The sequence below is a fragment of the Dendrobium catenatum genome, unplaced genomic scaffold (assembly GCF_001605985.2).
Source record: "Dendrobium catenatum unplaced genomic scaffold, ASM160598v2 fragScaff_scaffold_1482, whole genome shotgun sequence".
Taxonomy (NCBI): Eukaryota; Viridiplantae; Streptophyta; class Magnoliopsida; order Asparagales; family Orchidaceae; genus Dendrobium; species Dendrobium catenatum.
The window spans coordinates 1,245,049-1,262,725 of NW_021319944.1; the positions used below are offsets into that span (position 1 = coordinate 1,245,049).

The 17,677-nt window shown below is 36.0% G+C and overlaps 2 protein-coding genes across 2 annotated transcripts; one reads left to right on the plus strand and one right to left on the minus strand.

The window, feature by feature from the left end:
- Positions 1-10,811: 10,811 nt before the first annotated feature.
- Positions 10,812-15,183, minus strand: LOC114581024. The gene is made up of 2 exons (XM_028700310.1): positions 15,056-15,183; positions 10,812-14,225 (listed from the first exon to the last, which is right to left on the minus strand). Exons 1-2 carry the CDS (start codon positions 15,181-15,183, stop codon positions 10,835-10,837), a joined length of 3,519 nt encoding a protein of 1,172 aa, XP_028556143.1. The 3' UTR covers positions 10,812-10,834.
- Positions 15,184-16,327: 1,144 nt separating this feature from the next.
- On the plus strand, positions 16,328-17,230 carry LOC110101086 (methylesterase 3-like). The gene is made up of 2 exons (XM_020828850.2): positions 16,328-16,699; positions 17,075-17,230. Exons 1-2 carry the CDS (start codon positions 16,328-16,330, stop codon positions 17,228-17,230), a joined length of 528 nt encoding a protein of 175 aa, XP_020684509.1.
- Positions 17,231-17,677: the final 447 nt, after the last annotated feature.

A 17,677-nucleotide genomic window follows, 5' to 3' on the forward strand; every position in this document is an offset into this window, starting at 1 on the left:
GTGTTATTTTATGTTTTATTTTGCATTTCATTTTTTTTATTAATTTTTAATTCAATCTTTCATCTATATTCATATTTTGTGGGATGTTTATGTTGTATTTACTTGGTAATCAAAGTTTATTATAAATATTGGATTATATTTTTCACTTCTGCATGATGGCGGTTTGGCATTTGTCAATCAAATGGAATATGCATCTTATTTATAACTGATACTATAAATGTCTAACAATAGTCAGAAATTTTATAAATGAAACTTCACCATGTGTACATCTACTTTAAATTAATTGAATATAACTTCAACCAATTGACATATCTTAAATATATTCTGTTTTTTGCAGTATCAATTTTTATACCGAGACTCGCACTACATATCCAACATATTATTTAAAGGTAATATTATATCAAAATTTTTTAAAACCGCCGATGCCGGTCCCAAGCCCGGATGAAAAAGGTTAAGGGTTTGTTTTTAATCTGGTGATAATTTCTTTCCAAATTAACATGGTGGTCCCATGCCTTGAGATGTGTATAAATTAACCATATAAATAAGTGATATAACCGACTACCTTTTTTTTTTTCCAACTCCATTACTCTCTACATCATTCTCTACTCTCTTCTCATGGGAAGATCACCTTATTGTGATGATAATGACCTTAAGAATGGCCCTTGGACACTTGAAGAAGATCAAAAGTTGGTTCATTACATCCAGAAGCATGGCCATTGCAGTTGGAGAGCTCTTTTTAAGCTTGTTGGTATTGTATTCTTCCTCATTTTCTCTTTATAGTATCAATCATTTTGTATGAATATGAGCATTTATCAAGAAAGTTTGTTATTGCTCACTTGTAGGATTTAATAGATGTGGGAATAGTTGTAGTTTGAGATGGACCAACTACTTGATGTCAGATATCAAGAAGGCCAAGTTTTCACCTGAAGATGCACAAACCATCCTCAACTTCCACTCGATCTATTCTTGCCAACAAATAACTAATCTTTTCCACACATAGGCTTTATTTTATTATTTGTAGATATATAGCAAACACAATTAGAACATGATGATTTTTTTTAATTCATTTTCTATGTAAAATTAAAATGAATACATGTTAGGGATTTCGAATGTGTTTGAGTGGTTTAAAATCAATAAAGATTTCTAGCTGCATCATCTAAATTGCATAACCTATTAAATTTATAAAATTTTAAGTTTGTTTTTTTTAATTACCTTTTAAGTGAAAGGAATTTGTGATAAGTTCAAGTTTTTTAGAACTATTATATGGAAGAATGAAAAAAAAAATTGATATAAAAAGTTACATGTAATTTTTATAAATACTTGAGTATTAATCATATAGCATATCATAAATTAATTTCAAATTATATTTATATCTTTTTTATTTTTTAAAATTTTATTAACGTGCACCATGTGCACGGGCATTTAACTAGTAATAGAAAAAGCAACTTGATCATCCCCAATATAAAGAGCAACATCACTAGTAATAGTAATGAATAGTTGACAGTGAAGAAGGAGAGGTTTCTATGCTTATTTGAATTTGGCCAACATCATCTTGATGAAGTATTATTAGTTCCAAATTCAATTGAATTTTATTTGCTTACAAATTTACTTTACATATAACATTCATGCATGAGCTACAAGCCTATCCAAATAGGTTGAAAATGAGAGCAACAACTTAATGTATTATCAAATATGACATTTACTTAGTAATTAACCACATTTTTTAGAACCAATTATTATAATATTTGTTGAGAATTCTTATCTTGGAGAAATATGAATCTTGAATGAATCTTATCTTATTGGATAAGAGAAAGTGCAAGTAGGGGGAGAGGGGGAGAGTTGGAGAGGAGGAGACAGATTTTGGAGAAAAAAATAAAATTGAAAATGTTTTGCTTCTCCCTACCTTCATAGGAAATCTTAAAATCCTTCGTAGAGACTTAAGCGTAAAAAAGAAAAAGGATTACAAAACCTAAAGAATCAAAGGCCCCCTAAAAAATACAGTAATTGAAGTGAAACCTATGAGCTATTGATCCGGTCTAATACAAATAAAAGCAAAGATAAAAGAAAAACAGTAAAAAAAAAAAAGACTGGACAAATCAGAAAATTAACCCCAAGAAAATTAACAGGAGGAGCAGGAGCCAACCAAAAGCACCCAATCAGTCACTCAGGAAATCCACAACCAGCAAGAGCAGGATGAGGAATTAGGAAGGAAATTGTAAGTAGGAAACAAAGAGCAACCAAATGCAGTAATAACAACCAATCCAACACCTCAATCAAACAAAAACAACCCCAAGCACAGTACCAACCCAAAAATCAATCACAATAGTGTTCGATGTTCGAAACAACCCACCCAAAAAGGAGATTTATAACACTATCAAGCAATTAAAAACTAAACATTAGGGTAAGATGAACGAAGGAATTAAACAAATTAGTTAAAACTCGACCAAATACTAATAATATCCACCTTGATCAAATTTTACAATGCTTTAATAGAAAAATGATGGTCCTCATAGCTAGGAGCTTTGAATCTATTATCCATTCATCTCCTGAATCTTATTCAACTGAATTTGTTGCGACTGTCAAAGAATTGTCCAAGAAATATCAAATATGTTACCCACAAAGAATCAAGCAATTAATACATGTTGACAAATTTATTGTTATCATAAATTAAAATAATTGTTTTTAAAATTTTATGGCCATTTTCTTAAATTACACGCCAAAATATGAATGCAATATAAGTCAAAAGCAGGTGATGTCTTCAAATGCACATCAGAATGCTTTTCTAGATTACATTTTTTATGCTTACAAAATTTTAAAAGAACAAAAACCTGTACGGTCACAGTGTTTAATTTATATAGTCAATCTGCATTACTTTGTTTCTAGGTGATGTGGGACTTTTCTTGCAGTTGAAGTAGTTCCTTTTCTTGCCGTGGTGAGAGGCGAATGGGAATAACCCCCCACCTAACTCAGTGCTGGCTTCTTCTTTATTCTCTCCTCTTCTCTTTCCTACTTTCAGCTTTATTAAATGTTTTGGCCATTGATTGAAAGGTTGTTGAGATGATTCTGATTGAGATTTCTCTTTTAATATTCAGAATTTTATTAAAAATTTGATATATATGAGATCCAATTATAGAATTTTAATAATTATTAAAAAAACATTAATATGAACTAAATTAGAGTTATTTTTATTGTTGGTTGTAATTTTTTTTAATGGGAAAGAATTTGCTCATGAGAGAATGTATATAATGTAGTTTGAGATGTTTATGGCATGAATATTTTAATTTCATAATTTACAAAATAATTTAGAATATTTACAATACAATTTCATAATTTACAAATTTGAAGGAGATAGATGTTCTCTGAAGTCTATTGAACCCTCTCTTAAACTATGATGAACTGTCTTATATCTTCCTATTATACTATCATTTTTTTTTATTGCAATATCTCTGCAGTTAACTAGAGTACAAAAAAATTCTAAAATAATCCACTGATTATTAATGTTTAGCTAATTTAATCCCAGAGTTTTTCGTTACTTAAATTTAATCCTTCGACTATAAAATATTGACCCAAAATAGTACTTCATATTATAATTGTAATATAAAATTATTCACAATTAATGGTCTATGTAGGACTACTGCAATATTTTATAAAATTAATTGTAAAGTTACTATAACGAAAATAATTTAGCTATTTTAGTTATAAAAATAGATTTCTACCACTGAAATTTTTGAAAAACTGTGAGAGAAAAAAAAAAGTCAAACAAAATTATGATTGCTATCCGAAAAAGTAAATACCGAGAAAGTTGCACCAATCAGATACTAAATCTTTGCTTATGGAATTGGCATGGGATTAGTGAAGAAGACCCACCCATATTAGTAGTTTAGTATCAAGAAAGCTAAGCATTTAATTGACTTTGTGAATCCATAGAATACAATTCTTCAATTGTGAACAGCCAGCTTTTGATTTTATTAGCAAGAGATTCTCATTCCCATTGCACATTCACGCCTTTTGACTCTTAAAAATTCGAAAGAGAGAGAGAGTGAATCTTCCCAATATTCTTTTTTCATCTCCTTTTAAAATTGCATGAAGAGTGTGAGCTTAGAGCATTCTCTCTCTCTCTCTCTCTCTCTCTCTCTCTCTCTCTCTCTCTCTCTCTCTTTCGAATTTTTATTAGGTTCGGTGTCCTGATGTAGCTCTACGTTCGGACGCCAATAAAATGGTGCCACATGCTCTTACTCTTTACTGCGCGGCCCGACGACCCGACCCGAGATTGCTATGTATTAATTAGCTGATTTGTGCGGGCTGGGGTATTGCTAGGTATTGATCGATATTGCTCGGTAATAACGAGAAATACCATTATGTCAAGACTAATACCCAGTAATATCGAGCAATACCCCGATTTTGCTAGGTATTGCTAGGTATTGCTCGGTGTTGCTATGTATTGGTCTTGACAGAGCGGTATTTCTCGTTATTGTCAAGCAATACCTAGCAATACTCAAACATAGAAATACCGGGTTCCGGTCCGGGTCGGGTCGTCAGGCCACGCTGTAAAGATTAAGAGTAGGGGTGTCAATTTCGGGTCACGGGTCGGGTTCGGGTCGAACCCGAACTGACCCGGGTGGAAAACGGGTCAACCCTAACCCGACCCGGGTAGAGAAAGGCAGAGGGCGGGATTTCAAAATTTTTTGAATTAAACGGGTTGGCGGGTTGACCCGGCAACCCGCCGGGTCAACCCGAACCCGACCCGTTTTTTGAAACGGGTCGATTTCTGGAACCTTTTTGAAATCGGGTCGGGTCCAACCCGGCGGGTCCGGGTCGGGTTTTTGTGTCGTGTCAAAAATTGACACCCCTAATTAAGAGCATGTGGCGACATGTTATTGGCGTCCGGATGTAGAGCTACTTCAGGTGTCCGGACCTAATAATTAATTGTTTCTTTTTTCTACAAGATATAAATTAGGACTATTTACATACATACCACTTTATATCATATTATTTACAGATCTAGCTAATATCTAAAACTTTAATATTTCATGTAGACCACCTATAGATTATGGGTGCAAGGAATAAAATATTAAAGTTTATAGTGTGATATGAGTGATAGGAATGAAATAGGGCATTTTATAGTTGGACTTTTTTTAAAAAAACAAAAAAGATAAATAAATAACAACAAAAAAGATACAAATCAAAAATTGAATTTAAAAACAAAAATACAAAATGATCCCAAATAGGCTCTATTTTTTTTAGTGAAGTGAATTTTTGAAATCTGTTTTCTACATATTTTTGAAAAGGGGAGTATTTTGCGGCCAACTTATAAGAATCAAATAGAAAGAAGAAATTACACAAATGATCAAATAAGATATAGAGAATTAGAGATTTTATCCATTTAAAGATTATTTCTCCTATAATATTCATGGTCAAATAATGATGAATTCAAAATTGTTTATGAATTACACTAAATTTTTCTAAGAATATTGATTAAAAAAAGAATAGAGAAATAGAGTGAGAAAGAAAAAATCAAAAGTGAAAAGTTATGAGATTTCTATAAAAAAATCTTAAATATAAATAATTATATAATTGAATTGAGGCTTGAGCATTATAGAATTGACAACGTAGATGATTAGATATAAAATAAGATAAAATAAAACAATTGTGCAGCCTTATTAGATTTTTGAACTTGATGAAGTCGTTTCTCAATCTCCTAAGAAGTCGATGGCTTGATGTGAATTGATGGTCGATAGCTCAATTACGAAGGATTAGTTTTCCTTAAGAAATCCTCCGCAAGTAGTTGATAGGGCCGACTTTATGGATCATGATTGCTAGGGGCGATTGATAAACAATCTTAGCGTAACTTGGATGAATTTTTAGAGAGCATTCGCACAAATGAAGCTTCTATCAAAGAAAAAATTTTGATATTTAGGATTTGATTTGATAAATATGATGGCAAAGTTGTATATCTTTCTTTCTAGAAGATCTGAGTTATTAGAAACAATCAAATAATTAGGGCTGTTAAAATCGGGTCACAGTTCGGGTTTGAGTCTAATCCGGAATTGACCTGATACTAATTGGGTAACCGAGCCCGATCCGTTTTTGAAAACGGGTCAATGTTTGAAACAACCCTTCTCCAAAGACAGATGCAATGATGCTTTTTGATAACTTTTAATTGTTTTATTTAACATATAATTGTTATACTTTTATTTTACTATAATTTTATTATGATTTTTCAATAACTTTCTTCTCCCAATCAGATTTGTTTTAGTGTGAACTTATTTTAATTGGACTGTAAAAATTTATCATATTTATAATAGCTTAAAAAAACCAATTTCAAATTTTATTTAAGGTTAGTACAATTTGACCTTATATTGTTAACATTAGATGATTCAAAAGAGCCCAATGAAAAAGGTGATAGATGATCAAATAAGCAAATCATATGAGGATACTTTAAAAATGTCAAAAAAGTTTTTTTTTTTTTTTGTTTATTTAAGTTTTGTTTGGGACAGCTTTTTTGCAATTTTTTTTACATAGTGTAATCACAAATTTGATTTCATCGTTATTTTTTTATCTGCTTTCAAAAAAATATTGTACTAAAAAACTGCTTGATACAATAGTTTTTAAAAGTTATTTTCTCTACAATAACTTTATAAAATAGTAAAAAAACTGCCTCAAACAAAACCTTAATTATTAGTCGGAGTTTGATTTTTTTTCTAAAAGCTCGTTTATTTAACGAGTAAAATACAAAGAATACTCCATTATATCTTGTTCATTTATGTATTATCTTGATAAGGTCATATAAACAAAAAAAAATGTATATCTATATTTGCATCGAGGCGCGCTAGAAACAAGATATATAACTTTAAATATAATAACCAATAGCCTAACTTTTGACATGAAAATTAGTTTAATCAATGATGTATTATATTTATGTTTTGTTTGGGAAAACTTTTTTATTATTTTTTAAATCAACTCTACAGTATAAAAGTTTTTTGAGTTATAAATTTTATACTAAAAAGCTTCTTTAGAAAACAGTAAAAGAAATAGTTCCAAACAAAGCCTTAATTTTAATTAAAAAAAAATATCCTTTTGTTTCATTATCCCTAACATTAAACTGTGTTAATTAGTAAAATGCGCACAACTATTGAAGGTTTAGAGTAATTTGACATCTTTTGCTGCATTGAAAAATTAATTAGATACCTAATTTTGTCTCTTTTGAACCATTGGAAGATCAGATTAGATTCCTCCAAATCTTATGCCAACATAATCTTTTAGGTGTATTCATAATACTTCTGCAACATAAATTAACTTCTGCAAATGTCGATTAAGTAAAATAAGGAAAATAGTTTATTATTATTTGGAGGCCATCAGGCCATTCAATAAGATAATTTCATTTTAATCTTTAATAATGATGTTTGACATAACAAATAATTAAGATTCTAATTAATTACTATGCTAATTTTTTTTCTCCCGATTTTGCATAATAAAATATTTCAGTACTATAGAGAAATTGTTTTGAAAATAATTAAAGTGATATGTATGTAAATCCCCCTAATTAATAATTAGAGCTGCATGATTGCCATTGTGATATATAATGTGCATGTGTTTATCTACAGTGAAATATGATTTACGTTTTGTTTGGAAAAAAATTATTAAATGAATAGACATGAGACTAAGGCTCTGTTCGGGACAGCTTTCTTGTTACTTTCTGAAACAACTTTTTAGAACAAATTGTTTTAAAAGAAATGTTGTACTAAAAAGCTGCTTTTGAATGCAATAAGAAAGCTCTCTAAAACAAAGTCTAAGAAGTTGCTTTTTCCATTAGCTTAAAAAAATTTATTTCGTAGTAGCTATAGAATTTCAAAAATGCGTTGTATTCGCCTGCTAGGGTTTTTTCCCATTTGCTAGGGCTTTTGCCCTAGCCGCCATCGTCCCGTCTCTGTCTTCGGCTCCGGCTGCCCTGCTTTTCATGGCAAATAAACGGTTAGATCCTGGGTTTTTGGAGTGTAAGCATTCGAAATCCTTCAAAGATGTTTTGTCTGGTGCTGATGCTTCGAAAAGTTTTCCTGATTTTCATATTTTTACGATTCGAGGGATGCCTGCTTTGTGGTTTTCAGAAGATGAATTTTTACATCTTGCTAAACCTTTTGAATTTGCATTGGTGGGGAAATTTTCACTTAAGCGGCCTGATTTAGAATCAATCTGTAATTTTTTTTTTCAATCTTAAATTATCCGGCGATTTTTCTGTCATTGTGTTGGATCAGTCCAATGTTCTGATCAAACTCTCGAATGATCTTGATTATGGGAGAATTTTTGCGCATCGCTCTTACTTTGTGTTTAGATGTTTCATAAAAGTTATTAAGTGGTCGCCTCATCTTAATCTTTCAAAGGAATCGCCTATTGTCCCTGTTTGGCTCTCGTTTCCTAGTTTGCGTCCGCACCTCTTCTCCCCCCGAATTCTTTTTGGTTTGGGATCTATATTTGGACGCCCGATTCAAACTGATAATGCTACGGCTATTGGCTCTCGTCCCTCAGTAGCTCGCATTCTTGTTGAAATTGATATTTCTAAATCTTACCCTGATTCCATTTGGCTGGGTCCGGAAAAATTTGGCTACGTTCAAAAAATTGTTTTTGAAGGTATGCCAATTTTCTGTCTGCACTGTAAGGCTGTGGGGCATAAAAAATCGAAATGTATTAAGCTTTTTCCTCACTTGCGTCCTGCTGTCAATGCGGCTCCCTTGCTGGTTGATCATGTTTCTAAACCTGTTGTGACCTCTGTCAACCATATTACTTCTGCTAATGCCCCTCTCTGTGAAAATGATTTGGTTAATGTTGAAGTTCCTTTGGCTCATGGGGTGTTGGATTGTGATATTAATGCAAATGTAGTGGTGGTTGATGCGTTACCCTCTGTTCATTCTCCGTTGGGTGAGCATGGTGCTATAGCTGGGGGTTTTAATGAGGCTGGGGGCTTTAATGCGGCTGGGAGTTCTCCGGGCACATTAACTGCTCGTGTTAATAATAATGTTATGGAGGAATGTCGTAGGGTGAGGAGATTTTGCGTATGAGTGTTAATGAAGTCTCTGGTGGTTTGGGTGTTGAGGCTTCAGGTTCTCCTGCTGTTAATGTGGATTTCAATGCTGAGTGTGTGCGGGTGGATACTTTGAATGGTATTTCGGTTGGTTCTAACAATCTAGTTGATGTCCCTGTAAACTTGGTCGATACGAACACTATGGTCAATCGGTTGGGTGTCAATTCTAGTTTTGATATTAGGAACTATGGGGATTGGCTACATGGTTCGTCTGAATTTGAATCTAAATTCGATTTTTCAGATTGTGGTGTGGCCTCTCCTAATTTTTATGATGGATCTGACCCTGGTAACGAATTTACTCTGGTTCGGGATAGACCTATCATGATCTCGGTTGCTTCTCGTGGGCGTTTTCGTGGGAGGGGCCGGAGAAGAAGATAATTGTTTTGTATTCTATTTCTTGCTACCTTTTTTCTGTTTCTTTGTTATTGATTTGGTCAGTGTGGAGATGCATTGGTGATGCCGGCAACGGACCTGCAAGAGAAATCACAGAGGAAACAAGAGGAATTGCAATGGAACAGTAAAATACTGTGTAGTATATTTCTCTATATCTGTAAAAAGACCTGCTATGGGGTATATGAATACCCGATACACTAAATAAGGGCCAAACAGTAAAAAGGCCCGAAAAGCAAAATAACCAACTATGGCAACGATAGTGGAGCACATGGCTCGAACGGTATTAAAGCAGGAATAGAAATAAAACAGAAACTAATATTAATAAGCAGCTAATAAAAAGGAAAGCACTCCCTGTAGCCGCACCCACGCATGGTGAGATGCACCGCATCATTCGTCCCCGCTCTGAGAAGAATCTGTGTTAACAGATTCACAATTGGTGTTGCTTTCATCCGGCGGCATATATGAAAAGATATCAGCAACGTTAAAAGTATGAGACGTGTTGAACTCTGCCGGCAAATCGACAACATAAGCGTTGTCGTTGATTTTTCGACTAATTGGAAATGGACCCCATCTCTTCTTGGTCAGTTTGGAATATTGTCCAGTGGGAAGGCGTTCCCTGCGAATGCGTACATTCACTAAATCTCCCGGGTGAAAAATTTTCTCCCTGCGATGAACATCAGCTGCCCGCTTGTATTTGTCGTTAGATTCTTGCAGTTTCAACTTTACATCAGCAATGAGATTTGTAAATTGATCAGCCAAGGCATTAGCAGCCTTGCTATGAACCTTTGGGAGGGCTGCAATATCAAGAATGGTATTTGGCATTTTGGTATAAACAACATTGAATGGACACATACCGGTGGAGCGATTAACCATGGAATTAAAAGCAAATTCCGCATGACCAAGCACATCATCCCAGAGCTTAGGATTCTCTTGCACCAAGCACCGCAGAAGGTTTCCCAACGTTCTGTTAACCACCTCCGTTTGCCCGTCAGTTTGGGGATGGTAAGACGAGCTCAATTGAATTTGGGTGTTCAATCTCTTCCACAACTCTCGCCAGAAATGGCTAATGAATTTAACGTCCCTGTCTGACGTTATGCTCCTCGGTATACCATGCAAGCGAACGATTTCTTTGAAAAACAGTTTTGCCACATTAAGTGCATCAAATGTCTTCTTACATGCTATAAAATGTGCCATTTTAGAGAAACGATCCACTACCACCATTATTGAATCGTTACCTCGTTTGGTCCGCGGCAAACCCAAGACGAAGTCTAAACTCAAATCTTCCCAGATTGTGTCCGGAACCGGCAATGGCTGATACAAGCCGGTGTTTTGTCCTCCTCCTTTGTAACTTTGGCACACTGCACATCACTGCACAAATTTAGTGACATCTCTTCGCAATTGAGGCCAAAAAAATCGCTTTAGCAATTGCGCAATTGTGTTATCACGGCCGTTGTGAGCCGATAGCCCACCCGCGTGCGCTTCTGATATTATTTGCTGCCTCCACGATGACAAAGGCACACACAGTAGTTTGTTTTTAAATAAAAATCCATCTTGAAGAGAATACTCAACCACAGGCTCCTTATTGATGCATTTGTTCCAAAAGCTTCGAAAGAACTCATCATGCTGATACAGATCCTTCAAATGTTCCAAACCAGTAAAATCAGTCTGCACTTGAGTTAAAATAGCAATTCTGCGGCTCAAGGCATCCGCCACCCGGTTTTCAGCTCCACTACGGTGTTTCAACACGAAGGTGAATTTCTGCAAGAAAATAATCCACCTCGCATGCATTCTATTGATGTTTCTTTGAGAATTAATATATTGCAATGCTTTGTGATCACTACAAAGGACGAAATCCTGATGCAATAAATAATGCTCCCATTGCTTAAGAGCTCTAATAACGGCATAAAGCTCTTGCTCGTAAACCGTCCAGCGTTGCCTCGACGGACTCAGCTTTTCACTGAAATATTCTACGGGTTTACCGTTTTGGGACAGAACCGCCCCAACTCCTACCGTCGACGCGTCCGTGTCTACCATAAATGGCTTTTCAAAATCTGGCAAAGATAGCACAGGAGCGGTAGAAAGTGCTGATTTAATTGCTTCAAAACTTTCCTGTTGAGCAGTGGACCATGAAAATTGAGGTTGTTTCAACACATCAGTTATTGGAGCCATTACAATACTGAATCCCTTAATAAATCTGCGGTAAAAATTGGCCAAACCATGGAAACTGCGGATCTCAAAAAGAGTACGAGGAGTAGGCCAGTCAACAATAGCAGCAACCTTCTTTGGATCCACGTTAATTCCTGTCGCTGAAATAATAAAGCCGAGGAAAGCCACCTGTGGAGATGCAAAATCACATTTGGTCAGATTTAAAAAGAGTTGGTTCTCCCTTAGGATACCAAAAATGGTTGTAAGGTGTTGGATATGATCCTCCAATGTTGAACTGAACACCAGGATGTCGTCAAAGTACACTACACAGCACCGGTTCAGGACGGGTCTAAGCACTTCGTTCATCAACCGCATAAATGTTGCCGGCGCATTGCATAACCCGAATGGCATTACTTTCCACTCATACAATCCTTGGCGCGTTTTGAACGCTGTTTTCCATTCGTCACCAGGACGAACACGGATCTGGTGGTATCCACTCCTCAAATCAAGTTTAGAAAAAACTTGAGCACCCGTCAACTTATCCAGCATATCTTCTAACCTTGGCATTGGAAATCTGAACTTGACAGTGATTTTATTGATGGATCGATTGTCCATACACATCCTCCAACTACCGTCTTTTTTGGGTACTAGAAGAGCCGGCACGGCGCACGGACTCAAGCTCGGCTGAATCAATTGCTTCTCCAGCATCTCGTCTACAATCTGCTGTAATGCTAAGTGTTCATTAGGACTCATTCTGTAATGTGGTAAGTTTGGCAAGTTCGCTCCTGGCAGAAAATCAATTTGGTGCTGAATGGCTCTCATCGGTGGAAGTCCAGATGGAAGTTCTGTTGGAGCAATATCGGCAAATTGTTGCAGTAAATTTTTGACAATCTCAGGAATAGTGCTTGTTTGAGAGTTCCGGTTTTGCTCTTGGATCACCAATGCCATAATGCAATAAGAGTCTTTCCACTCATTTAACAGCCTTTTACCCGATACAGAGAACAACACAGTTTTAGCATTGACATTGCTTGAGTCCTGATCCGGCGACCTGGGCAACAACCGCAGCCTTTTTCCTTTCCATTCAAACGAGCAGGTGTTGGCGCGTCCATCGTAGATGGCTCCTACGTCAAACTGCCAAGGGCAGCCCAAAATAAGGTGACACACATCCATGTCCACCACATCACATAATACTTCGCTTGCGTAATGTTTTCCAATGGAAAAAGACACCTTACACATGTCCGTCACCGCCATTTCAATCCCCTTTTTAACCCAACTGATTTTATACGGGTTGGGACTTTTCACTGTTTTAAGCTGTAGTGATTGAACTACGGCACGAGAAATAACATTCTCGGTACAACCTGTATCAATGAGCACATCACAAACCTTCCCTTTAATCGTGCACTTTGTTTTGAAAAGTGCATTTCGCTGTGTTTTAGCCGGACGTCGAGGAGCTAGCAGTAGTCTTTGCAGCACGCACACAACTGGTTCCCCATCATCGCCATCAACATCTTCCACTACATTTTCAGCCCATTCATCATTACCATCTTCCACTTCTTCAATTTCTCCTTCCAGTATTTGCAGTTGGCCACGTGTGGGGCATTCGTTAGATTTGTGTCCTGGCTGGAAACACCTAAAACATTTCAAAGTTGATGCTCGGGCATAAGGATTCTCCTTCACTGGAGCCTTCCCTTTCATAATTCCTTTGGGCTCCAGCATTCTAGGCCCAGGTGTTTGTGGTTGTCCCGCTACAGATGTGGTCTGTCCTGCTCCAGTGGTTGAGATCTGAGGCTTGCTTGCATTAACTGTGTTCTGTAATGGTATTTTCGGGGCTTCCACGGGCTGCTCCCAATTCCGTCTGTAAGACCTGACTGATGCCTGCCTCTTGGTCTGTAATTCAATCTTAAGAGCATAATTTATGGCTTGAGATAATGACCATACTGCATTAAGCTCTAACTTATCTTGAATAGACTCCTTCAATCCCCCAATGTACCTTGCCACCAATTGGTTATCGGATTCATTGAGATTATTTCGGGCACTTAACCGATAGAATTCTTCAGTGTATTCGTTCACAGATCGAGCTCCCTGCGTGCAATGCTGATATTGCACATACAGCATCTGTTCATAATCAGTCGGTAAAAAATGCCCTCGGAGCAGTTGTTTCATCCGCAGCCAATTGCGCACCGCTCCTCTGCCTTCCCGCCTTCTAGATTGGGTTACTTGTTGCCACCACGCACTAGCTCCCCCCTTTAATCTACAGGCGACATATTTTACCTGTTTCTCGGGTTCAATATCCATATACTCAAAAAATGTTTCAACGGATCTCTCCCAATCTAAATAATCTTCAATGTGCAATCTACCATCAAAAAATGGAATGTCTAATTTCACTCGAAAATCACCTGATTGTCTTCCCCGTACGGTGTGCCGTCTCCTCCGATGAGGAATCAATTCTTTGTCTGAATCAGAAAATTGAGCATGACGCGTCTGATCTTGCTCTTCTTCGGAATCCGTGAGCACCGGCGCCCGAGCGATGCGTTGCTTATCCCTGTCTAACAAAAACCCACGTCTCGCTGCCGGCAAAACTGCCGGATTATCCCCGCGAGCGGCTTGGTTCCTGTATTGATGGATTTATTGAATTGATTTATTATTGATCGGATTTATTGACGGATTTATGGATTTACGGATTCATCGTTACTGTACGATTTCATTGAGATTGCAAATTACTCTTATCACTGGATACCGACATTGATATGGATATGGAAATTGTATTGATTTATGGATATCGACACCGCTATGGATATGGATATCGTATGGATTCATGGTTATAGACATCGACATTATTGATTCATCGCTATTATAGATTCAATGATTCATAGACACTATGGATACTACTGGTACTGATACCGATACTACAGATCCATTGATACATCGATTCATTACATTGATTCATAGTACCGATCATTGATTGATTGATTGATTGGGTTGATTGTTTATTGAATTATCGATTTGATTGTTGTATATGATTTTATTGCATTGATTAATCGTATTAATTGATTTCAATTGTATTAGCCGATTGTATTGATTTGATTTCAATTGATTTTACGATGTATTGATTTGATCGTTATTGGGATTTTGAGCCGATTGATACTATTGACTGGACGAATTGATTGATACGATTTCACTGTTGTATTTCTTTCCTGTAATGCAATTATCTCTGGATGACTGTATTGATCTGAACGAGAAGAAAGAGATAAAAAGAGATAAAAGAAAAAAAAAAGGAATATGGAAAAAGAATGTCAGATGAATCCTTTCACTATTGATATCTGGGGCGTTACAGCAACAATGTTAATTTATAGTAATGATGTTTGACATAACAAATAATTAAGATTCTTACTATGCTAATATTTTTTTTTCCGATTTTGCATAATAAAATATTTCATTCACTCTGGTATGGTCTTCATATATCTAGCATAATCCCCAAAAAACACATAAAGCTCCAGATTCAGCTGATAGAGAAGGGCCAGGTTTGCTTCAGCACACAGATACTGGTTCCAGTCAGATTTTCCATCCATGAGTTTTAATTGAAATTGCTTTCCTGATTTTGGCAATTATTGTGGCTTTGCAATCAATTATGCCACTAAATAACCGGTCATTCATTGCTCTCCATATAAAATAAACCATCGAAGAGGCGGTAAGGAGATAAAAGTTTCTGTTATTGGTTATGAAGCCATGTTCCCAAATTAAGTCATAAAGTTGGTGAATGTTAGGCCTCATAAACAGTCTTTGCATCCAGGGGAGAAGAGTATTAGCAATGTCAAAAGTATAATGACATTCAAAAAACAGATGAGAAATAGTCTCCTTCTCACTATGACAGAAACAACAAGTATTTGGCACAGATATACCACGGACAGCAAGCACATCTGCAGTTTTTAAGCCCCCACGGAAGGCCAGCCAGGCATAAACAGAGTAGTGGAGAGCAGATTTTTTATGCCAAATATATTTGTACCAAGAAACCTTAGGCATGGAAGCAAAAAACTGAGAATTAATGTCTCGAAATTTTGGTTTCTGCTTGTCCAACCAGTAGTGATTTTCAGGATGCTCAGTAATAATAACAGAGTTAATGAGAGAAGCAAGTCTATTATCAAAGACATTCGGTATTTTCTAGCTAGTACCATGGACAACCTGAGAAATTATCCAGTCAGATAAGGTAGGAATTATGGATTGAAGGTTCTGAGTGTAAAGATAGTCAGCAACCGAAGAACCATCGCACCAATGATCCCAAAGGAAAGAAAAATTGCTGTTAGCATCAACAGAGAAAGTAATGCAGCTTTTAATTTTACTGGCCTTACTACACAGGAATTCCCAATATGTGGATTTTTTAACAGGTAATTGATTCCACAGAGAGATGTATCTACCTCTCCACCAAGCAACAGAGAAGTAATTGATTCCACAGTAGTGATTTTCAGGATGATCTATTTTCTTGCTGTATAAATAGAATGATTTGACCTCTTCCAAAGCATCTTCGCATCTCTTAAGGCTAAATTATTTGAATTTGGACCGAATAATGAAGACGATGATTTTTACTTAAAATATATCAAAATTAACTAAGTACCCCTCACATGAATATAAAATATTAAAAAAAATTATATATAAATGACATGATTTAGGACCTTTAGGTGCAAGAAGCAGATCAGATCAGAAGAGCAGAAACTAAGGATGAGCGAGCAGAATAGTCTGAAGATCATTTTAGTTCATGGAGGAGGCCATGGTGCCTGGTGCTGGTATAAGGTGGTAGCCATTTTAAGGTCTCAGGGATACTCGGTGACAGCCGTTGATCTTGCAGCCTGCGGCTCTGATCCACGAAGAATGCCTGAAGATGTCTCCACCTTCGATGAGTATGCCCAACCTCTAATGGACTTGATGGCTTCAGTGTCTGAAGGAGAGAAGGTAGTGTTAGTTGGTCATAGTTTTGGTGGATTAAGCTTGGCTAAAGCCATGGATGCCTTTCCTGAGAAGATTGCAGCTGCAGTTTTTGTCACTGCAATCATGCCTGATACTATTCATTCACCTTTTTATCTCTTTGAACAGGTATTCAGCTATAAATCCCTACTAAGACTTCGTTGGGGACGGCTTTCTTACTGCTTCTCAAAGCAAAATTATTTTAAGAAGCAATAAGAAAACTGTACCAAACCAAACCTAAAATCACATAAATAAAGCAACACTTTTACAGTAATTTTAACGGTTACAAAATAGAAATTTACTTATTTGTAGTGATTTTAACCGTTACAGACTAGTTAATTATATGAAGCAACTGCTGAGAATAAGGTTTCATTTGGGTTGATTTTTTAATTTTTGTATTAAAACTCAGTTTTAAAAAGTAATAAAAAAATGGTTTCAAATAAAGCCTAAATTTAGAGAAAAAAAATTTATGAGCTAAAATGCATTGAGTGTTTATTCATGCAGCATTTGGGGCAATTACTAGGCAAGCACACTGAGATTGAAGCAAAGAGCATTGCAATTCCGGGAAGATCTGAGCCAATTATTACTGTAACTTTACAGCCTAAAATCCTGGCCAACAACTTCTACCAAAATTGCTCCTTTGAGGTAATTTTTTTGTGATCAAGTTAAATTTAGTATCAATCAAGTGAATTTTTTTATTTGATAATAAATTCATTCTTTATTGTGATAAAGTAAATTTTAGTATCATTCAAATAGTGTCATTTTTTTTCACAAAAATTTAGAGGCTGTTTGGAAGTAGTAGGATTTACGTCGGATTTATAGTAGATTTTGCCAAACGATTTGAAATCGTGTAGTAAATCTGAATTGATGATAAATCCCGGGTTTACAACGTCCCATCATTTAGAGGATTTAAGAAATTTATGTACTTGTGAGCTAATACTTCTCTCGCAACCGTCTTGTTGTGGAGAAAGATGTTACCTTCGTAGTGAGCGGACTCCCGTAGCGACTTCCAATCCGATGTCATCAAATGAAGTGAAAAAGTAACAAAGAAATGGTCGTGAGGAGAAGTAACATCAACGAAATACTACTTCACACGAGGCACGCGAA

Excerpts from the sequence above, each read along its gene's own strand:
- LOC110101086 (XM_020828850.2), top strand. The coding sequence starts at position 16,328 with ATGAGCGAGCAGAATAGTCTGAAGATCATTTTAGTTCATGGAGGAGGC. Across the intron at positions 16,700-17,074 it reads CTTTTTATCTCTTTGAACAG|CATTTGGGGCAATTACTAGG; the intron begins GTATTCAGCTAT and ends TTATTCATGCAG.
- LOC114581024 (XM_028700310.1), bottom strand. The coding sequence starts at position 15,183 with ATGGATGGAAAATCTGACTGGAACCAGTATCTGTGTGCTGAAGCAAAC. Across the intron at positions 14,226-15,055 it reads TATATGAAGACCATACCAGA|GAACCAAGCCGCTCGCGGGG; the intron begins GTGAATGAAATA and ends CCATCAATACAG.